This window comes from Zootoca vivipara, chromosome 3 (assembly GCF_963506605.1).
Source record: "Zootoca vivipara chromosome 3, rZooViv1.1, whole genome shotgun sequence".
In the NCBI taxonomy this organism is placed as follows: Eukaryota; Metazoa; Chordata; class Lepidosauria; order Squamata; family Lacertidae; genus Zootoca; species Zootoca vivipara.
In genome coordinates, this window is record NC_083278.1 from 3,919,725 (window position 1) to 3,938,906 (window position 19,182).

Sequence of the window (19,182 nt, forward strand, 5' to 3'; positions counted from 1 at the left end):
TATGTACACTTAAGTAGTATACTATTCCAAGATGGTTGAATATGGTTAGTTTCATTGGATCCCATGTAGAAGAGCTCCCCCCCCCCCGCCCCCATCCAGCACAAATGTTATTCCACTTGCTGGCCTACATACTATAGTATTGCCTGTTCGAAATAGTATTTGAATAGTGGAAAGTAATTTATTTTGTTTTTGGAAAAATAAGCTGCAGTCAAGACAAGGATGTTGGGTGTAACCACAATTTGAATCTGATGCAACCTTCTTCTTAAATGCTGCTGGATTTGGCAATGAAGAGGAATCTCTGAAGGGTTGATTCAATAGTTTAATTAGTTGTTTGCTTGGTACATATTTCTCTAATTGTGTCCATGTGTTTAAATGAAATATATTTGGGAGTCCTGCAAATCATTTTATTATTTTCTTGTCCATTTCTTTAGCTATGTCATCCCCATTTATACCTGTCAATGCAACTATTCTGCAGCTTTAGGTGATTATCTCCTTCAAAGGGTGATTATTCTGTTAAATATTCAAGTACCACCAGAACATCCTTGCAGTCTTTTTCCTGCATCAAGTCTCAGTTTCCCTTACTTTAATGACTTGTTATATAAAATATTTCAGTCAGCTTTTTTCATCAGTAAAATGATTTCCAGATAATCTGGGCATGATAAAATCCAAACTCTGCCTTTAGTTTTCCTGCTCAATGACCAAATCTGGTGGCGTTCCATTTTCAATTTTGAGGAAACTGTTAGACTGGTGATTTTTAAGTTTTCCATGTTCAAGAGATAAAGGTATATTGAGGTGTATGTGTGGTGTGTGTGTGTGTGTGTGTGTGTGTGTGTGTGTGTGTAATCTGTTTTACCTTAATCCATTCCCCATACTTGTCATGTTTCACAGCCGCAAAGCTGCTGTGCAGATATCTGCCAAATTAAACTTCCTTATTTGAAGTAGTTGCATAGGTAGGTCAGATGGTAGACTTTGGGGGTGGGGCACCAGCTGCCACAGTAATGTGGCCTTTAATGTACCTGTGGTAAAAAAAATGTACTTGTAAAAAACAAACTGGAATGCTTTCTATCTGGAACATACATAGTTGTGGTGTGTGTGTGTGTGTGTGTGTGTGTATTCCTGTCAGATTCTCAGTGGTACTGAGTATGGCTGTGCAGTTTTCTGCAACTTGAGATGCTGCATAGCAGCATCATGCCCTTGAAAGGGCTTGGAATACCACTGCTCTCAGCTGCTTGAGACCTTACTTTGTCATTCAGCCCTGCATAAGAGGCACAGGTGAGAGATGCTATAGCCTTGGGGGAGGAGAGCCCAGCTTCCTACCAAGTTAGCACAATCTGGCCAGCTCAAAGGAGGCAGACTATCCCATTTGTAAATTGCTGCTCCCTTCTGTCCCTTCTGGGTGGACATTCTGCTGGTTCCTCTCAGCTATGCCAAAACGTGTACATGAAGAGCAAGTTCAAGAGAACACAGTGTCACTTAACTTCTACAAAGATGCTTAAGAGTGGGCTGTAAGAAACTTGATTCTTGAAGAAAGAGATCGAGGTGGGCAGAATGCCCACACAGAGTATTCTAGAAATTAGCCTAGAGGGTCTCTCACAAGAGCTCTGTGCGGTGAGTTTCCAACTACAGTCGTACTTTGGATCCCGAATGCCCTGGAACTTGGACATTTTGGCTCCTGAACACCACAAACCTGGAAGTGATTATTTCAGGTTGCGAATGTTCTTTTGGAACCCAAAAGTCCAACAGGGCTTCAACAGCTTCCGATTGGTTGCAGGAACTTCCTGCAGCCAATCAGAAGCCGTGATTTGGTTTTTGAATGTTTTGAAAGTTGAACGGACTTTCAGAATGGATTTCATTCAACTTCCAAGGTACGACTGTACGATGTGGAAAGATGAAGCTGCATTACCAGAATACCCACTCACCAAGATGGACATAATCCAGAATTTGGGTGAGTGATGCTACAAGATACAGTGTTCAGGAAAAAACATGGGACAGTTCACTATATGTTTTCATTTAGTTGTGCTAAATGAGCATACTCAGTCAGCTCACAGAAAGTGTAGTCTAATTCAGTGTTTCTCAACCAGTGTGCCTCCAGATGTTTTGGGACTACAACTCCCATCATCCCTAGCTAGCAAGACCAGTGGTCAGGAATGATGGGAGTTGTAGTCCCAAAACATCTGGAGGCACACTGGTTGAGAAACCCTTGTCTAATTTACCAGTGCAAATATTTCCCTTCAAATTTTGGCAGTATTTGACCCCCTCTTAACTTTATCAGCACTCATGCAGCTGCAGAAGAAGAACTCATCAATCTATATTTAAAAGGAACTCCTAGCACCTTTGTTTGGCTCAGAGAAATAATTTGCCCTCAGTTAACTCGCTTGGTTGCGGGGGTTTCTAATTAACTGGGTATTTCAATGACGATAAAATGGGTAGCCAAGCCCCAAACTGGAGGTATAATGGGCATCCTATAAAAACAATTGAAGTGGATTGAAGTGGATTGTGTGGTATATTTAAACCTCTGATGATCAAAGGTGGTAACATAGAATGCAGGACACATCGGAATGGAGCAGATCCATCCTGCATTGTGGGGGTAGGGCTAGATGACCCCTGGGGTCCCTTCCAATTCTGATTTTCAGTCTGACAGTTAAGGAATCGGGATGGGCATCAATGCTCAGCTTCAAATTCTCAGCTTATACTGAATTCTGCATGGTCCCTCAGGCTGCTGTGTCCCCACCAAGTGGAGAAGGCTCTGCAAAAACAGAAAATAATTTACAAGCAGACATTTCAGATGATAATACAGGTGATAATATAAGTGTAAATGAAACAAGAACTTTACCAACAATTAACTATATTTTCCCAAAAAAATGTTAATTATTTTGAGCCAGGGTTGAGGTTAAGGGGTTAAGGGGTTAAGGGGTGAGGGTGAGGGTGAGGGTGAGTTTAGAATTAAACTCTGTGGGCATGTTTCACATAGCCAGTCCCGTCAACAGAGGCCCTGCCAAAGGATTTTTGCTTGTGTGACAGGGCTCCCTCCCACACTCCCCAAAATTGAACTGGGGGGATGGGTGGGTTGGGAGAATTCCCAGAACAGTGTGTGGGAGGAGAAGGGGGGATTTTCCACCTGGCAAGCCATAATGCTTGCACAGATGGAACAACTGGAAGAGAGTGATGTTGAATTCTACTTTATGACAAGATAAAACCTAAGTAAACGGGGTTGTAGATATTGGGCAGAGGAAGAAGGGTGATGGTTTGTAGCACACTTTTCCAGTTACAACTGATTATTATTACCTGAGCCCTCCTACCATGTGAGCCTGCCCAGTCTCTGCCTAACTGCATCAGGAGAGGACTTTTATGCCCTGCCTATGCTGGAAGTTTATTTGGCAGAATAACATGATAGCGCTTTCTCTGTTGCTGTGCTAAGGTTTAGAAAGCCCTGTCTTGGGACAGGGAGCCAAACAATTCTCCCATGACCTTTCATTCCAGGCTGAATACTTTGGGGTGCATTTGCTTATGTTCTTGAGTTTTCCCGTTTGCTTGCCTGCTCCCTGTTATTCTTTTGTCTACTTTTTGCACTTTATGAATAATCTGGGTTTTTAAAGTGTTTTTATTCATGCCTGCTTTTTTCTTTTTTGCCTGCAGTGGATCTTATCATGCCTCATAATGGGGCAGAAAAGTGGGATTAAATGTTTTTCATAAATATTATTTCCCTACAACAACCTGGGATGCTAGTTATTCAAAAGTGGACCATATACAAACTTTCACATTTTAAAACAAGGATTACATTTCAGATTATCTAACCATGAACTGTAAGGGAGACGTAGAGATCTAAATAGAGATTATCTATATTTAGTGGAATTTTTATGAACATATACTTTTAAGGATCTTTCAAGAAACTATGGGAATAAAAGTCTGTTATAACATAATAAAGGTAAAGGGACCCCTGACCATAGGTCCAGTCGTGACCGACTCTGGGGTTGCTGCGCTCATCTCGCATTATTGGCCGAGGGAGCCGGCGTACAGCTTCCAGGTCATGTGGCCAGCATGACTAAGCCGCTTCTGGCGAACCAGAGCAGCACACGGAAATGCCGTTTACCTTCCCAATGGAGTGGTACCTATTTATCTACTTGCACTTTGACGTGCTTTTGAACTGCTAGGTTGGCAGAAGCTGGGACCGAGCAATGGGAGCTCACCCCATCACGGGGATTCGAACCACCAACCTTCTGATCGGCAAGCCCTAGGCTCAGTAGTTTAACCCAGTGCCACCCGCTGTGGGTTAATAGGGGATGTTAAAACAGTACAGTAACTTCATTGACATCACAAGGTTGCTGCATGTTGGTTCAAATCATAAAAGAGCACGAAAAAATTCCTGTTAGTTCCATGAAGCTAGACTGTCCACTGTGATTATAAGCCTGCACCTGGTCAATGTGGAGGTTTCAACAGAATTTATTGTAGCATGGACTAATTGGATGCAGACCAGTAGCCTATGGCTGCAATCCAGAACTCAGGTAAGCATAATAAAAAAAATTCCTTCAGTAGCACCTTAAAGACCAACTAAGTTTTTATTTTGGTATGAGCTTTCGTGTGCATGCACACGAATGCACACGAAAGCTTATACCAAAATAAAAACTTAGTTGGTCTTTAAGGTGCTACTGAAGGAATTTTTTTTATTTTACTTCGATCCAGACCAACACGGCTACCTACCTGTAATCAGGTAAGCATATTTAACTTCCATTTAAAGTAACTAGGGTGCCAGCTTCAACTTAATATTCCACTGACAAATACCTATGGAGGAGTGTATGTGAAAAATTATTACATTCAAATTCCTAATCCATGGGCGTAGGCAGGGGGCAGGAGGGGGCAATTGCCCCCCCCTAGAAGCAGAAGGCTGGGGGGTGCAGGCGCTGCAGCCCCAGGCTCCCACTCCCAGCGTGAAGCTCCAGAGGCGCGCGGGGAGCGTAAGCGGAGGAGCGCTAAGCAGGAGTGGGGAGCATAAGCGGAGGAGGCAGCCACAGGCTCGCGTTCCCCGTGCGCCTCTGGAGCTTCGCGCCGGGAGCGGGAGCCTGGGGCCGCCTCCTCGGAAGACCGGGGAGGTGCAGAGGAGGCAGCCACAGGCTCGCGTTCCCCACGCACCTCTGGGGCTTCACGCCGGGAGCGGGAGCCTGGGGCCGCCTCCTCGGAAGACCGGAGAGGCGCAGGCAACGTAGCCCCGCCCATATTCCCACTGTGGCCCCTCCCCTCCCGCCCCTTGCCCCCGCCCCTTGCCCCCGCCCTAATTTTTATCCTGGGAACACCCCTGTCCTAATCCATAAGACTCTTGCAGGAAAGATACACAACAGACAATACAGAGGATGGTGAAGTGATCAGAATGCAAAGTCACAGAAAAAAATATCACCAAGAACAGGTGGAGTACAGACAAGCAGTCTTTTTCTTTACAATCCCTCATGTATTTGATAGAAGTAACATCAATTCGTAAATCAACACCCAGACACTGTTCCAGTAAACTCAAGAGTTTCTTCCCACCATTTTGCAATTAGACTAATAATATTGTCATTTTGTTGTATCTTTATAGATTTGTCCAGTTTTCTAAGCTATTGCTTGTTTACTACTTAAGACTTTATTGTGCAGCTAATATATAATGTATGTATTATCACTGAAATGTAACCATTTCAGCCGGAAATAGATGTTGACTATATATCTTGTTTTATCTTATCAGCTTAATGATTAAGCCTCTTTGCAGGAAGAAATGCTGAGTCCTTATTGTGAAGTATTTGTCCCAAGGGATATGTTTTTCTGTGACTTTGGAAAGATACACAAGCAACTGACTGAAATCCAAAATCTGTATTGGTTGACTTCTGTTGCAATGATTTTCATGTCTGTTCCTCCAAAGATATTCTCCACTTTAAAAAACTGCTGCATAAGAAAAGGCAAGCTTTTATCTAGTTAGAAAAGTTACAAAAGCTTAACAGAGGAAATTAAAGATAATTAAAGTTACATACTAAGAATTTTTATTTTCATTATGAATATGTTACCTCCTTTGGTAGTGGATCCAAAAGATGGCATTCGTATTTGCAAAGCAACATAGCTACTAGAATTTGAATCTCCATGATAGCAAACCATCTAAAATGCAAACAGTACAAGTTATCTCTCCAGGATGGGATGCATGCATGATAGAATAGAAAGAATAAAATAAATCTTTATTGTCATTGTCCCCTTGCGGGAACAATGAAATAAGTACACTGTGTTGGGTGCCGACTCAGGGCTTGTCCACACTTCCACTTTTGCCATGCCTAGAAAGCACGGGTCCCAGGAGGTTTCCACTTGACCTGAGCTTTCTAGGTTTTCCCCTTGCCCTGCCCCTTTCCAAGGAAAAACTCACTCTTTAGTAATAGATTGGAACAAATGGCAATCTAGGGAAAACTTGAATTGCTGTTTGCTCCGACTGAGCACTAAAGAGCAGTTTTCACTGGGGGTAAACAGTGGGACTTCACTTAAGTCAAGAACAAGTTTTCACACTGATTTCAGCATGACCCAGTGACAATTAATAGTGCAGTCTTATACATGTCTACTCAGAAGTCCCACTCACTTCACTGAGGCTTATTCACAAGCAAGTGTGTATAGGATTGCAGCTCACCTCAGTGCGTAGCCAATCAATCATTTTTATTTATGCAACATTTATTTCCATTTCCCAATTGATGTTTGTCTCACAATATAAAATACTGAACAGCGGGGGAAATACATCTTGACCTACTATGGATGCATGAAATGTGGTTTGTTGCCTTTTAGGTAAATATAGCAATTCAAATTCAGATTTGACTAGTATAGTTTCATTTTTTATTTCTTTTTTTCAGTCTTGAAATGCTCTAACTATATTTGGCAACATACAAGATCTGAAGCAACGAAGACCAACATTTTAGAACTCTGGGAGCGAATGGAAGGCTCCCAGTTTTTTCCTTTATTATAATTCTATATCATTAGTCAGAATGGTATAAAAGATCAAAATCGCCCTTTCATATCTGAAATGAAATCAGATCAGTTATTAAAATAATATACCTGCCTCTCGGGGAATGAAATATATATGTCTCCAAGATATATTTGAAAAAGATAATTTCACTAGCATTGTTCAAGAATTCTGAGAAACCAACAAATCAGTGGAGTTTTTAAGTCAGTGGTTAAAAACAGTTATGAAAGGTTCAGTCTGCCATCTTTTCACAATGGCCTTCAATTGTAACCAAACATAGATGAAAACTGCCTTGATCTCAGGAAACATCATATAAAATTCTGTTGCAATACTTCATTCATATTTATTAATTTTTTATACCACCCTTCATCCAAAGATTACAGGGCAGTTTACAACATAAAAACACAAAATGCATAACAATAATAAAAAATACCCATCCCCAATTTTTAAAGAGGCATATAACAAAGAAACAACTTTCCAAAATATAAAGTAGATTTAATTTATCTTAAAGCAGATGTTTGCAGCCACTTGTGTGTAGATAGACATTTGTACAATGGCCCCATTGGTTGCACAATGTGGGGGTGTAGGGTGGGCTCATTTCATGGGTAAGACAGTTTTGTCAATGGTGGGATAGTTTCAAAACCTGAGTACTGTAATACAAATACCTGTAGAAGGAAGTAAAATTCAATAAGTTTCTTAGGCCTGCTCTTGGATACATTCAAATTTCAAATTGGAAAAAACCTGTTGCATCTTTTTTGCAATTTAACTTTGCAAGCTTTCCCACAATTTTTACAAAGATACTGTTACATCATGGGATGTTTGTTGTATTCTAATTCTTACAGTGAAAGCCATCAACAACAAAATGTTGACACAGTGCACTTTGTGAGAAAAGTTGTTTTACACCTATACAAATGGATGCAAAAGCTATTGTTTCAGCTAACCTCTATGGTCCTATCCAAACATTGCATCCTGCAACATCAACAGAATGCATTGTGACCAAATATTGAAATAAGTATATAGTGGTACCTCGGTTTACGAACTTAATCTGTTCCATAACTCCGTTCTTAAACCGAAACTGTTCTTAAACCGAGGCGCGCTTTCCCTAATGAAGCCTCCCGCCGCTGATGGCCTTCCACCATTTGGATTCCATTCTTAAACCGAGGTAAAGTTCACAAACCGGGTTTTGCAGAGTTCGTAAACCGGACCGTTCGTAAACAGGACGGTTCTTAAATCGAGATACCACTGTATGGAGCAACTGAAATTAACTTTACACAGCTTAAGAAGGTGGCAAGGAAACCGTAAATTCAGAGAAACTGCAAGACATTCCTACATCCCACATTATGCAGCATTGCCTTTACCATTCAAATTGGGAATACCTCCATCAAGCCAAAATAGCTTGTAGCAATAATAAACTTTTCAATCCTTTTTGAAAAAAGAAAATCATCTGTGAAGCTTTGTTGTTAAGAGGGAATGGAGTTATAAAAGTAGAGTCACTCTCTAAAGAGTTTAAGAAATAAACTCCAGTTGTTTTACTGACCTTCCCGGACACTGGTGTGTTCCTCCTCCAAAAGCCACAAAACCTTCCAAGGAAACATTTTTCTCTAAATTTGCTTCTTTCCAACGATCCTGTGTGATGAAAATTCCCTTTCTCAAAATCAACTTTGTGGTAAATAAGCTTAATAACAAACATGACCTTCTATTTGGCTAATCATGGAGTAAGAAGCTACTTTGTGAGTTTATTTTAAACATTCATAAATTCTAGATCTGGAAGAGAGATGGTAGGGAAGGTTAAAGTGCCGCAAGTGCTCAAAAGCTTCTCTTAGAATCCCTAGAATCCTTGTGATAGTAATGTAAACAGGAACTTGGCCTGCATTTGAATAAGAGGTGTGCTTTCAACACCCATGGTTGTGGTTATTTTTTAAATAATTCTCCTTTCCCCAGTGCTTTCCTCAGTACAAGCTATTATGGCAGTACAAGCTGTTATGACCTTTAGCCATGCCTAAGGAGAAGCATTCAAGTTCCTCTATGGTAGGCAAGTCCAACCTCAAGTACCAGTAGGCTGCAATCTACCAACAAGTATCAAAAACTGGCAGTGATCTACCACCCTCCAAAGTCATTTAAGTTTATTAAATATGAACAAGTACCTGAACAAGTGAGAAAAGTCAAACTATATTTTTTATATTAGTTTGCACAGATCTGAGGAACCAGCTTCTCTCTCTCTCTTAACTCTTTCCCTTCCGAGTTGCTTCCTTCCTTGCTCCATGATTCTCCTCCCCCCCCCGCCTCCCCCCCCCCAGCATCCTCACTCTCTCCCTCCACCTCAGTCTTTCTGCTTCTGGAGCTTTTTGTTTCGAGTTCAATCATGTTATTGCCCCCACCCCTAAGTTAGTACCCCGCAGGAACACCCCCCCACACACACATCCCAGCCCCCCCACATACCCCACTACTGGAGCTCTACCACCACCACCCCCCCCCACACACACACAGAGCGCAGTGCAGAGCAGGCGTCAGGGAAGGAAGGCAAGCCTGCTTCCATGGCTGGAGGAGGAGGAGCTCAGGCTTGCATGAGACTGACGGTAGCCTGCGATTGACAAAAACCAGTCAGCGATTCCCAAGTCGATCGTGATCAACGTGTTGGAAATGCCTGCTCCATGGGAATTATTTCCACACAGAAAGCCAATGCCTTGTAGCGATTCATGTTGGACTACGACCTGGAAGACCAGTGTTCAAATTCCCATGAAGCTCCCTGGCTCCCTTGGGCCAGTCCTGGTGTGGTGGGTGACCCTTGCTCCAAAAAACATGGTCAAAATTAAAGGGTCCAGGAGTTCAGACCAGACCAAATTTCATAAAATCATACACAGACTTTACTAAAACAAAAACGCTATGAGAGAGAGAAACTCCAAATAGCTCAAAAGGTAAGAAAACAACAAACTTAGAATCATAGAGCTGGAAGAGACCACAAGGGCCATCCAGTCCAACCCCCTGCCAAGCAGGAAACACCATCAAAGCATTCCTGACAGATGGCTGTCAAGCCTCCTCTTAAAGCCCTCCAAAGAAGGAGACTCCACCACACTTCTTGGCAACAAATTCCACTGTCGAACAGCTCTTACTGTCAGGAAGTTCTTCCTAATGTTTAGGTGGAATCTTCTTTCTTGTAACTTATCCAGCTAATTAACATAAACACACTTAAATCTCAGTAGGCTGAGCAACAGAACAAGATGCTGTCAAAAGCCCAACCTTTGTTTGGCTGGCTGCTGAAAGCTCCCACCAATCCAGGTTTTATGGGGACTTAGACCTCTTCTACCCAATTACCTTGTGACACCAGCCTTGAAGCCTTAACGGGAGACAGCTGTATTTAAGCTCATTATTTTTCAGGTTCTAACTCATTTCCATATAATTTATTAAAAAATAATCTTTAAATTAGTTTTCCAATATACCCTCAATAACAGCCAAATTATAATAATAACAATTATTTCCCAAATTATACAATTATCAAAGTGCCAATCAACCTCCAATTAATACATTTTAGTTAAAGTGGCTCCCCGCATGGTGGTTTGGGTGCATTTCCGATCCTGTATCACTGTGTCCCATAATCTTAATTGTCAGTTACATTTCAGTTATAATAATAATCCCTGAGTCAACAGCTACATAATTAATGGTTTCCATTTGTGATGTTATAATACATAAATTTATAAAGTTTCAAGTGAAGAACTCAAACTATCTTTATTCTGCCCTGTGTGTGAAAGCCAGGGGCGTACCCAGCACCCGGCAGGTTAGGGCTCCTGCCCCCCTCTAGAAGCAATAAAATAAAAATAAAATAAACACCCGACACGGCAGCTTGCCGACCAGCTCCCTGAAAAGCAGCTCCTGCCCCTCCCTCCCCGTCTGACTGTCGGGCAAGGCAGCGGCTCGAGTCGGGAGAAGCAGCCTCGGCAAAGCTGCTGTTCTCCCTTCGGCTCCTTCCCTATCTCGCAGCCCCAGCGGGGCTCCTTCCCTCCCAGCAAAGTGGCTTCCCCTCCCCCTCCCCACCCGGCAAGGCAGAGGCTGGAGTTGTGAGCAGCAGCCTCAGCAAAGCTGTTCCTCTCCCTCCCTGACTCGCTGTCAAACTGAAGGAGGTTTTCCTGCAAGCTCTTCCTTCCTTCTTCAACCCTCCTTTTTAGTTCACTTTGGTCTGGCAAATTGTGAAAATTATTACTGTATGATAAATGGCCTCAAAAGTTTTGCTTTTTAAAATATCTTTTTTGCAGCAGCTCCTCCTGTGCCCAGCCCATTGCTGTTCGTTTGAGCTCAACAGCCACATAAAGAAGGAGCTGTGAGCTCAAATCCAATTCACACCCCAAGTAGATTTGCCTGGGGGCAGGGATTTAATTTGCATCTTGCAAATCCCTGACATTCTTTTGTTTCAAAGGAAGAACCTGTGTATTTCAGTTCTTCACCTCAAAGAAATGCAAGCCCCTCTCTTGAGCTGGTTTAGGTATCCAAAGCTTGCCAAATTATAGCAAACTGTTATTGTCCTTTCTTAAGTGCTCCTCTGGTTCCTGGTTTATGCTTTCTGGGCTGTAGCTCAGTATAGATCAACTGCCTTGCATTGCCTTAGGACGGTTCAGTTGCAGGCATGTCCAGGTAGAGTCAGAAACTCTGGAAAGCTGCTGCCAGTCAGTGTAGACAATACTAAACAAGACTGACCAATTGACTTAGTATAAAGCAACTATAAACAAGCAGCTAAGCAGTTTACATTAAATAATAGGATGAATGGTTGACTCAGTGGATCATGTACCTGTGAGTACCATATTTGCAGTTTATCAGGTAGTAATTGACAGCATGTACACGGAACAAAACTGAAAGGCTATGTTGCTGAAGGTTGGGTCTATGAGAGCATACTTATTGCTATGGCAGCAAAGCACATTATTGGCGGGGCGGGGGAGTGACCAATATGATCCAGGGGTTGGAGCAATTCCCCTATGAGGAAATGTTACAAAACCTGGGGCATTATAACTTTTAGAAAAAAGGCAAGTAATTGGGGGTGGGAATGAGAGATTTTTATCCTTCTCATAATACTAGAACCAGGGAATATCCAATTAAGTGGATGTGAAATTCAATCTATTTCAGCATTTTAACTTTTTGTACATTTTAAAGTGGGGGGGGGAATCAAGTTTTGTAAGAACAGAAGGCACCTCACCTATCAAGTCTTTGCTGGAGAGAAAATATGTCTGAAGATCTGCATATGACCTTCTCCACCTGCCCCCCCTTCTTATTTCTCTTCTTCCTAGGAGGGGTGAGGGGTTAAAATTAGGAGCTGGGTTTGATTTGATCACTGGCAGTTTATTAATCTTTAAATCCTACCTAAGATAAAATGAATCAGCCCTATAGATAGGTATAGATAGATCCCCAGCCAAGCTCTCCTGGGCAGCCCCATTGCCACTGCAGAGCACTCCTTCAGCTCACCAGGTCTCACCTGGTGAATGGGGCTTGGGCTAGAGGGTGGTTTGGCAGGGCACATACCAAACTTTCTGTGGGATGGCCGCCCCTGGAGCCCTTTCCAGTGACTGCCACAGAGAAGCCTGTTTGTATATTTCTTGGAGTATTTAAATCATAGGATCACAGAACTAGATGGTTGGAAGGGACCCCCGAGGGTCCTCTAGACCAACCCCCTCCAGTGCAGGAATCACAGCACAAGCATCTCTCCCAAAACAAGTTTGCTCTATCTTTCCTGTGAACAGCCCTTCAGATACAACAGAATCATTCACATAGTTGGAAGGGAACCACCAGGATCATCTAGTCCAACCCCCTGCAATGCAGGAATATTTTGCCCAACATGGGGCTTGAAACCACAACATTAAGAGTCTCATGCTTTACTGACTAAGGTTTGTTTATGTTTCCTGTTTTATTTTCCCAAGCAGAGATAATGTGTAAGCGTGGTGTCAGCTCCCTAAAAAAAGGTCAGTTTCACCTGGGCTCCGTAGCCCCGCCCACATTCCCACTTTGTGGCCCCTCCCCTCCCGTGTCTTGGCCCCGCCCCTGAATGACCATGGCTTGCCCCCCCTAGTTTTGATCCTGGGTACACCCCTGGTGAAAGCTGTTATATCCATGGATATTTCTTCTGTCCATCTATGGTGTTGTCTCTTTCACTTCCCAGCTGTTGTTTTCTCCCGTCATGGCTTTGGGAGGAACTGAATCTCCAAGTTTCTCATGGGTTTTATCTTAATGAAGGGAATCGCAGGGATAAGCCGGGGGTGGGGGAGGAGGGGGGAATCACAGGAATAAGGTGGGGGGAGGGGCAGGATACGTCATGGATCGGAACAGGGTGGGGGGAAATCACAGGGATGACCCACAGCAACGCGTGGCAGGGCCAGTTAGTTCCAAATAAATTTCGTAAGATCCTTTTTCCATTGCTTGAAATTACCAGATCCTATTCCAAGAATTGGTAGCATTTGAAATAAAAATAACATTTTAGCTAGGACATTCATTTTAATGGCAGCAATTCTCCCTAATAAAGATAATTTTAGCCTATACCAAACATCTAAATCTTTCTTGATCTCTTTCCACATTTTTATATAATTATCTTTAAATAAATTATTTGTATTATTAGTAATCCAGATGCCTAAATATTTCATTTTATTCACTACCTTCAATCCCACCTCCTTCTGTAAATTATCAATTTCTTCCTCAGATAAATTTTTAGGTGATATATTAGTTTTATTCCTGTTCAGATCAAATCCTGCCAATCTCCCAAATTCTGATATTTTATTCGAAGCTTTAGGTATGCTCGCCAATGGTTCCTCCACCGTCATTAAAACATCATCCACAAATGCTTTTGTTTTTTGGACGCTCCTGCCAATTGTAATTCCTTTAATATTTTCATCCCTCCTTTTCCATCACATGCCGGTACTTTAAAGCCAATTAAAGATCCAATTAAATGGAGAACCTGCTTTCCCCTGCTTGAACCTCCCCTCTGCCCCAGAGGGCAGAGGAGAGCTAGCATCATGAATCGTGGGCGTAGCCGGAAACTGAGAACCTCTGCTTCTTAACAGCAGCTTAGGAGGGTTTTTGCCAGGAAATATTTTTGCACTCAGTGCCTCCTTATCTCAATGAAGACCATTGATCATTCCCCCATGTCTCTTATTTAAGGATTTTTTCCTCCCACCACTAAGTCTGCATGCTGTTTGCTCCATTTGGTCCTTGACATTTGGGTGATCATCTTCAGCTCTTGATAGACTTCTACCTTCCGGACCATGTCTCCTTCTCCCACATAAGTCAGTTTAAAGCCCTCCTGATGAGGTTTTTGAGTTTCATGGCAAAAACATTCCTCCCAACCCTTGTGAGGTGCAGCCCATCACTTGCCAGAAGTCCATCTTCAAGAAACTGCAGACCGTGATCTAAGAATCCAAACCGTTCCTTCTTGCACAATTTGCGAAGCCAGTTGTTCACTTCCCCTATTTTCCCTCTCTCCCTGTGCCACGTCTTCTGTCATCCTTGTTTTTTGTTCGCCAACGATCCCCCACTGTCATGGGGGCTGCCTCCATTAAGGCAGGTGGGATCGGAAGCCCCTAACCCAGTCCCATAAACCAGTCTTAAAGGGGCGATGTCACCACACACGGCCACTCAGCCTAACCTTCCTCACAGGGTTGCTTAAGTTTTTTAGAGGCAAAGGTGGGAGAAAAATGCAACAAACAAACAAACACATCAGCTAGTAAGAAAAGAGAAAAACGAACAGCCCCCATGCAATAACTTACTGGTTTAAAAGTATTGGGCTCAGGAAAATATTTGGGGTTTCTATGAATCCAATATGGAGACAAGGCCAACAGGTCACCAGCAGGGATAACAAAATTCTAAAAGCAGAAGAACATGCTCTTAATAATAATAATAACAATAATAATAATAATATTTATTCATTTATTTATTCTTTCTCCACCCATCTGGCTGGGTTTCCCCAGCTACTCTAGGTGGCTTCCAACAAAATATTAAAAATACAATAAAACATCAAACATTAAAAACTTTCCTAAACAGGGCTGCCTAATGCACAACTTCAAGCTCTTTTTCAACAAAGCCAGTCATTTATAAACATATTTATTTCACAAGAACACAGCAGATAATCCTGTCTGTATGAGGTCACTAATAAAGTGATGCACTTAGGTAATAATTGATTGTTAGCCAGACCCTAAACACGAAGATGTACTGTATTTGCTAGTTTTTATCTATGGTGCCTTCATTGGAGTAGAATCTCACATAAATTTCAGCATCCCTCATCTTCAAGACAGTGAAACAGGCTGGAGGGGTGTCATTTGCACTAAATAGATGACTTGACATGAATTTCTATGTGTATCTGTATGTTTCATACATTCAACAACATATTCATTTTAAAGATTATTGAATGAAGAACCGTGGTACACTATTACCGTCATTAACAAAACCTTACTTGAATTGTCATTGGAGCGATCACTTTCTTGATGATGGCACCTGGTGCCCTTAATCGTATTGTTTCCAAAATACACCACTTGATAAATGGGAAATTTTTTAGGTCATCTTCAGATAACTGGATGTTATCTTTACCTGCAAAAGTCATATACATTATTGTGGTTACTGAAACACTGCAAGCTTTCTTTATGTGAATTCACAGCCATGCAAGAGTGGGAACTCTTAATGAGAGCAGTAGAACTCAGGTTAAGTATGCAATCATACCTCTGGTTGCGTCTGCTTCAGCTTGCGTATTTTCAGGTTAAGTACGCGGCAGACCCAGAAGTGTTTACTTCTGGGTTCTGCCACGCGTGCATGCCCAGAAGCATTCTGCACACTTTGAGCGTGCCCAGAAGAGCTCTATCAGCGCTTTGCACATGCTCAAAAGTGCCACTCTGGATACGTACTTTTCGGGGTGAGAATGGCACCCCGGAACGGATCAGGTACATATCCAGAGGTACCACTGTAATGAGAGAAAGATGGTATTACTACCATCGAATTTTGGTGTAGTTACAAATGTTAAAACAGTTGAAACGATATTGATTCACTCTCCTCTCTGGCACCCCTACCATATCAAATCAAAGGCCCTATAATCTTACTCAACAAGTGGGTTGTAAACTGCAGTAGAGAAGTGAGCCTTGTTTGCTTGCTTAGAAAGTGCAAGGCAGTGTTAGGTGGGTGCCTTTGGCAGACCAGCACTTAGTTCATTTGGAGCAGGGAATTTGGCAACCATAACAGGCACCCTTCTCCTTTTTTACCCACTGTGGGTTTCACTCATTTGACATGACAAGGATTCAGGCATTTCAACTCACAATAAATAAATCAACAAATTTGTTAGTTCCCAAAAATACAATGAGTTCATGACAAGAGTTTGTATCTTATCTCCTTGGCAGCTTCCCTCATGCTTGGCAGGAAAATTCCATTGTTCAAGATAGCAGAACAAGTCATTGGTTTATAGTGTTAGAAAGTACCATATTTTTCCGTGTATAACACTAGGGTTTTTTACCCAAAAATTAGGTTTGAAATTGGGACTTGTCTTATACACGGGTAGTGCTGAGGGGTGTTTTCTTAATTTGGAGTCCCCAAAAGTAGGGGGCGTCTTATACATGGAAAAATATGGTATATTCATCACAGGTGCTACTGTATTACACTCCCTACACTCTTCAGTCTAGAAGATATAATTTCTGGCACCTGTTACTTCTTGTAGCAGTAGGGACCTTTTATGTCTTAGTTTAGAGTTGTGAATAGATTACAATATTCATAATTAATGCTGCCACGCACCCAAATAATTTTGTTTCTCTCTCTTTTCTTGCAATAAAAGAAAGACCTACATTCTTGGGTTACACACAAACTATTCAGACCCATTCAAGAACAGTGCCTGGTTCATCTCTACCAAAAGTTCCCCTTCCTCTCAAGGTGTGTTTGAAGGGATACTTGGGTGACAGGTTCACACACAAGGTTTTCCAATAGACATGTATGTTTAATAATAGGCAGGATTTGACATTTCTTCACAAGCGTATTCTTCTGGCCAATTCCCATGTGATTAAAAAAAACTAAGAGATGTGCATAGATTAATCCCAGTTGGAACATAAGTGTAGTTATACAACTGTCTACTTCAATATCAAGATGTACCTGGGGCATATGTCTCAACACTAAAACAATAAGCATCTTGTGATCCTCAAATTGCATCCAAGACCAATTCACTGCTTACTGCTATGTCTAAATTAATTTGGTGAAATCCTTCAGATCAATGCCTATGGTATACATCACATAGATGCTGTTCCAAACAGTTCCGATGTCATTGTAAGGCATTTAGGCATATTTACCTGCTTTTCTATAAACCGGTTCTAGTTCATCCATGACTTTTTTGTAAACAGGAGGTTGAGACAGAATAAATGCAAGTGTCCAGAATGAAACCTAAAGAAAGAGGAAATGGTCATAGAATGACCTGAGGAAATTACCCATTAACCCATAGAATTTGTTGTCACTGTGAGTGCTGACAGCCACAACCTCAGATCATGTCTTTAAAGTGGGATTGGACAAATTCGCATGGAATGGGTTTATCAATGGTTCCTAGTCTTGGTGGCTAACTTGGTATATTCAGAGGTACCCAGTCTCTGATTATCAGCTGCTAAGACCCTCATGTCCTTTTAGTGGGCTTTCAGGAGCACCTTATTGTACACTAGGAGACTAGACAGGCAGGGCTCCTCTTCTTCTCTTCCTAATGATTAAGCAGTATGTACGAGATCTAGCCAAATATAATTTTTATTAGACTTGACTGTTTTTGCTTCAATATCTGAAACCGGAATGCATAGGACCTAAAATCTGTGGGAGATCTGCAAACAATGCTCATAAGTAGATGAAGGGGGTAAAGTCCACAAAGTTCTAATTGCTAGAATAGACTCGCTGATCTCACATCCCCTTTGAACAGTCTCCTTAGGGAGGTGGTGGACTCTGGTTCCTTGCAGGTTTTTAAGCAGAGATTGAATGGCCATCTGCCATGGATGCTTTAGAATCCTGAGCTGCAAAGGGTTGGACTAAATGGCCCCTGGGGCACCTTCCAACTCTACAATTCTATGATTCTATGATTCTATGACATGCCTCATCTTAGCTACTTGCTGTTTTTTTCTTAAATGTTAAATATAATTAATATCTCTTCTTAACAATATACAGCCATAACATTGCATAACTGTGGTTGGATTACATATTTAAACTTTGCTTCTAGTCCCAGAGCTCCTTTTTGGCTGGCTCCCTGTGTACAGCGGGAAGAGAAGCTGACTCTGGTATGTCCCCTTTCTCACAAACGGGCAGTCATTTGCTTTTCTACACAAGGAAGGGGAGATAATAGAATCATTGGGGGGGGGGACTTGACACAGGGCTGCTGTTTTCAATGTGTGTTCAGAATAATGCCTAGCCTCTAAAACCTGCTAAGGCATTGTGCGTAATATTCTTAATGGTTCTGAGATGAAATGTTCATGTGTCATGTTACGATGGGATTCAGAACCTTTTGCTACTGAATCAATCTCTCCTGCAAATTTTGCCTCAGATGAAGGGGAGGAAGAACCCCAAAGGATAGTGCTTCCTTTATTCCCCGCTCTTAAGAATATTTTCTTGACAGCATCCTCAGATACCTATGGATTCTCCTCAAAAACTGCCACCTAATCCAGAAATCCCACCTTAGTGAGACCCAGAGAAAGAAGTAGCAATACCAGAATGTCTGCCTCACATACAGAAGCAGAGTGCTGCCCCTTTAATGGAGGATGGCAGTATCAGAGTCATGATTTGTGAGGCCCTGTGCACAGCCCATTTTTGTGGGGCAGGGCTGAATGTGACTAAGTAATATTTCGGGGTGAATGAGATGATACTGATTCTGCCTTTGCACTGTGCTCACCCCTCCCCAGACAACTCAGGAACAATTTTTGCTGTAAGCCAAGCAGAGGGGGATATAATAATAATAATAATAATAATAATAATAATAATAATAATAATGCCTCTGAATTAGGTGGAAGCTTCTTGGGGTGACAGTTGCCACCACTCCCCCTCTTTCCATTTGTGTCCCATGATAACTGCCCAGGCAACTCCTTCCCTCCAGAAAGGTAGAGAGGAGTTAAAATCATAGCCAACTGGATTTGAAAGCCCTTCCAACCCCAGCAAGTGCTCTTTGTCTGCAGAGTGAGAAGTGTTACACTTGTCTCTGCTTGCATCACACTGGCGACCCCAACTTAGAAGGTTGCTTAATAGCTTTCTTTCTATAATGACGAGAGACTTACTCT

General features: G+C 42.1%; 1 protein-coding gene across 8 annotated transcripts in view; it reads right to left on the reverse strand.

The window, feature by feature from the left end:
- Positions 1 to 1,060: 1,060 nt before the first annotated feature.
- LOC118082595 (24-hydroxycholesterol 7-alpha-hydroxylase) overlaps positions 1,061 to 19,182 on the reverse strand; it is a 37,885-nt gene continuing 19,763 nt past the window's right edge. For 4 of the 8 annotated variants that reach the window (XM_035110315.2, XM_060272340.1, XM_060272339.1 and 1 more), the window contains 6 exons: positions 17,236 to 17,326; positions 15,372 to 15,505; positions 14,689 to 14,784; positions 8,493 to 8,581; positions 6,027 to 6,114; positions 1,061 to 2,746 (listed from right to left, as the gene is read on the reverse strand). In XM_035110315.2, the coding sequence (XP_034966206.1) occupies positions 2,675 to 2,746; positions 6,027 to 6,114; positions 8,493 to 8,581; positions 14,689 to 14,784; positions 15,372 to 15,505; positions 17,236 to 17,326 (570 nt within the window). In that variant the 3' untranslated portion in view covers positions 1,061 to 2,674. The other 4 variants (XR_004692283.2, XM_035110316.2, XR_004692284.2 and 1 more) reach the window with 4 other exon arrangements.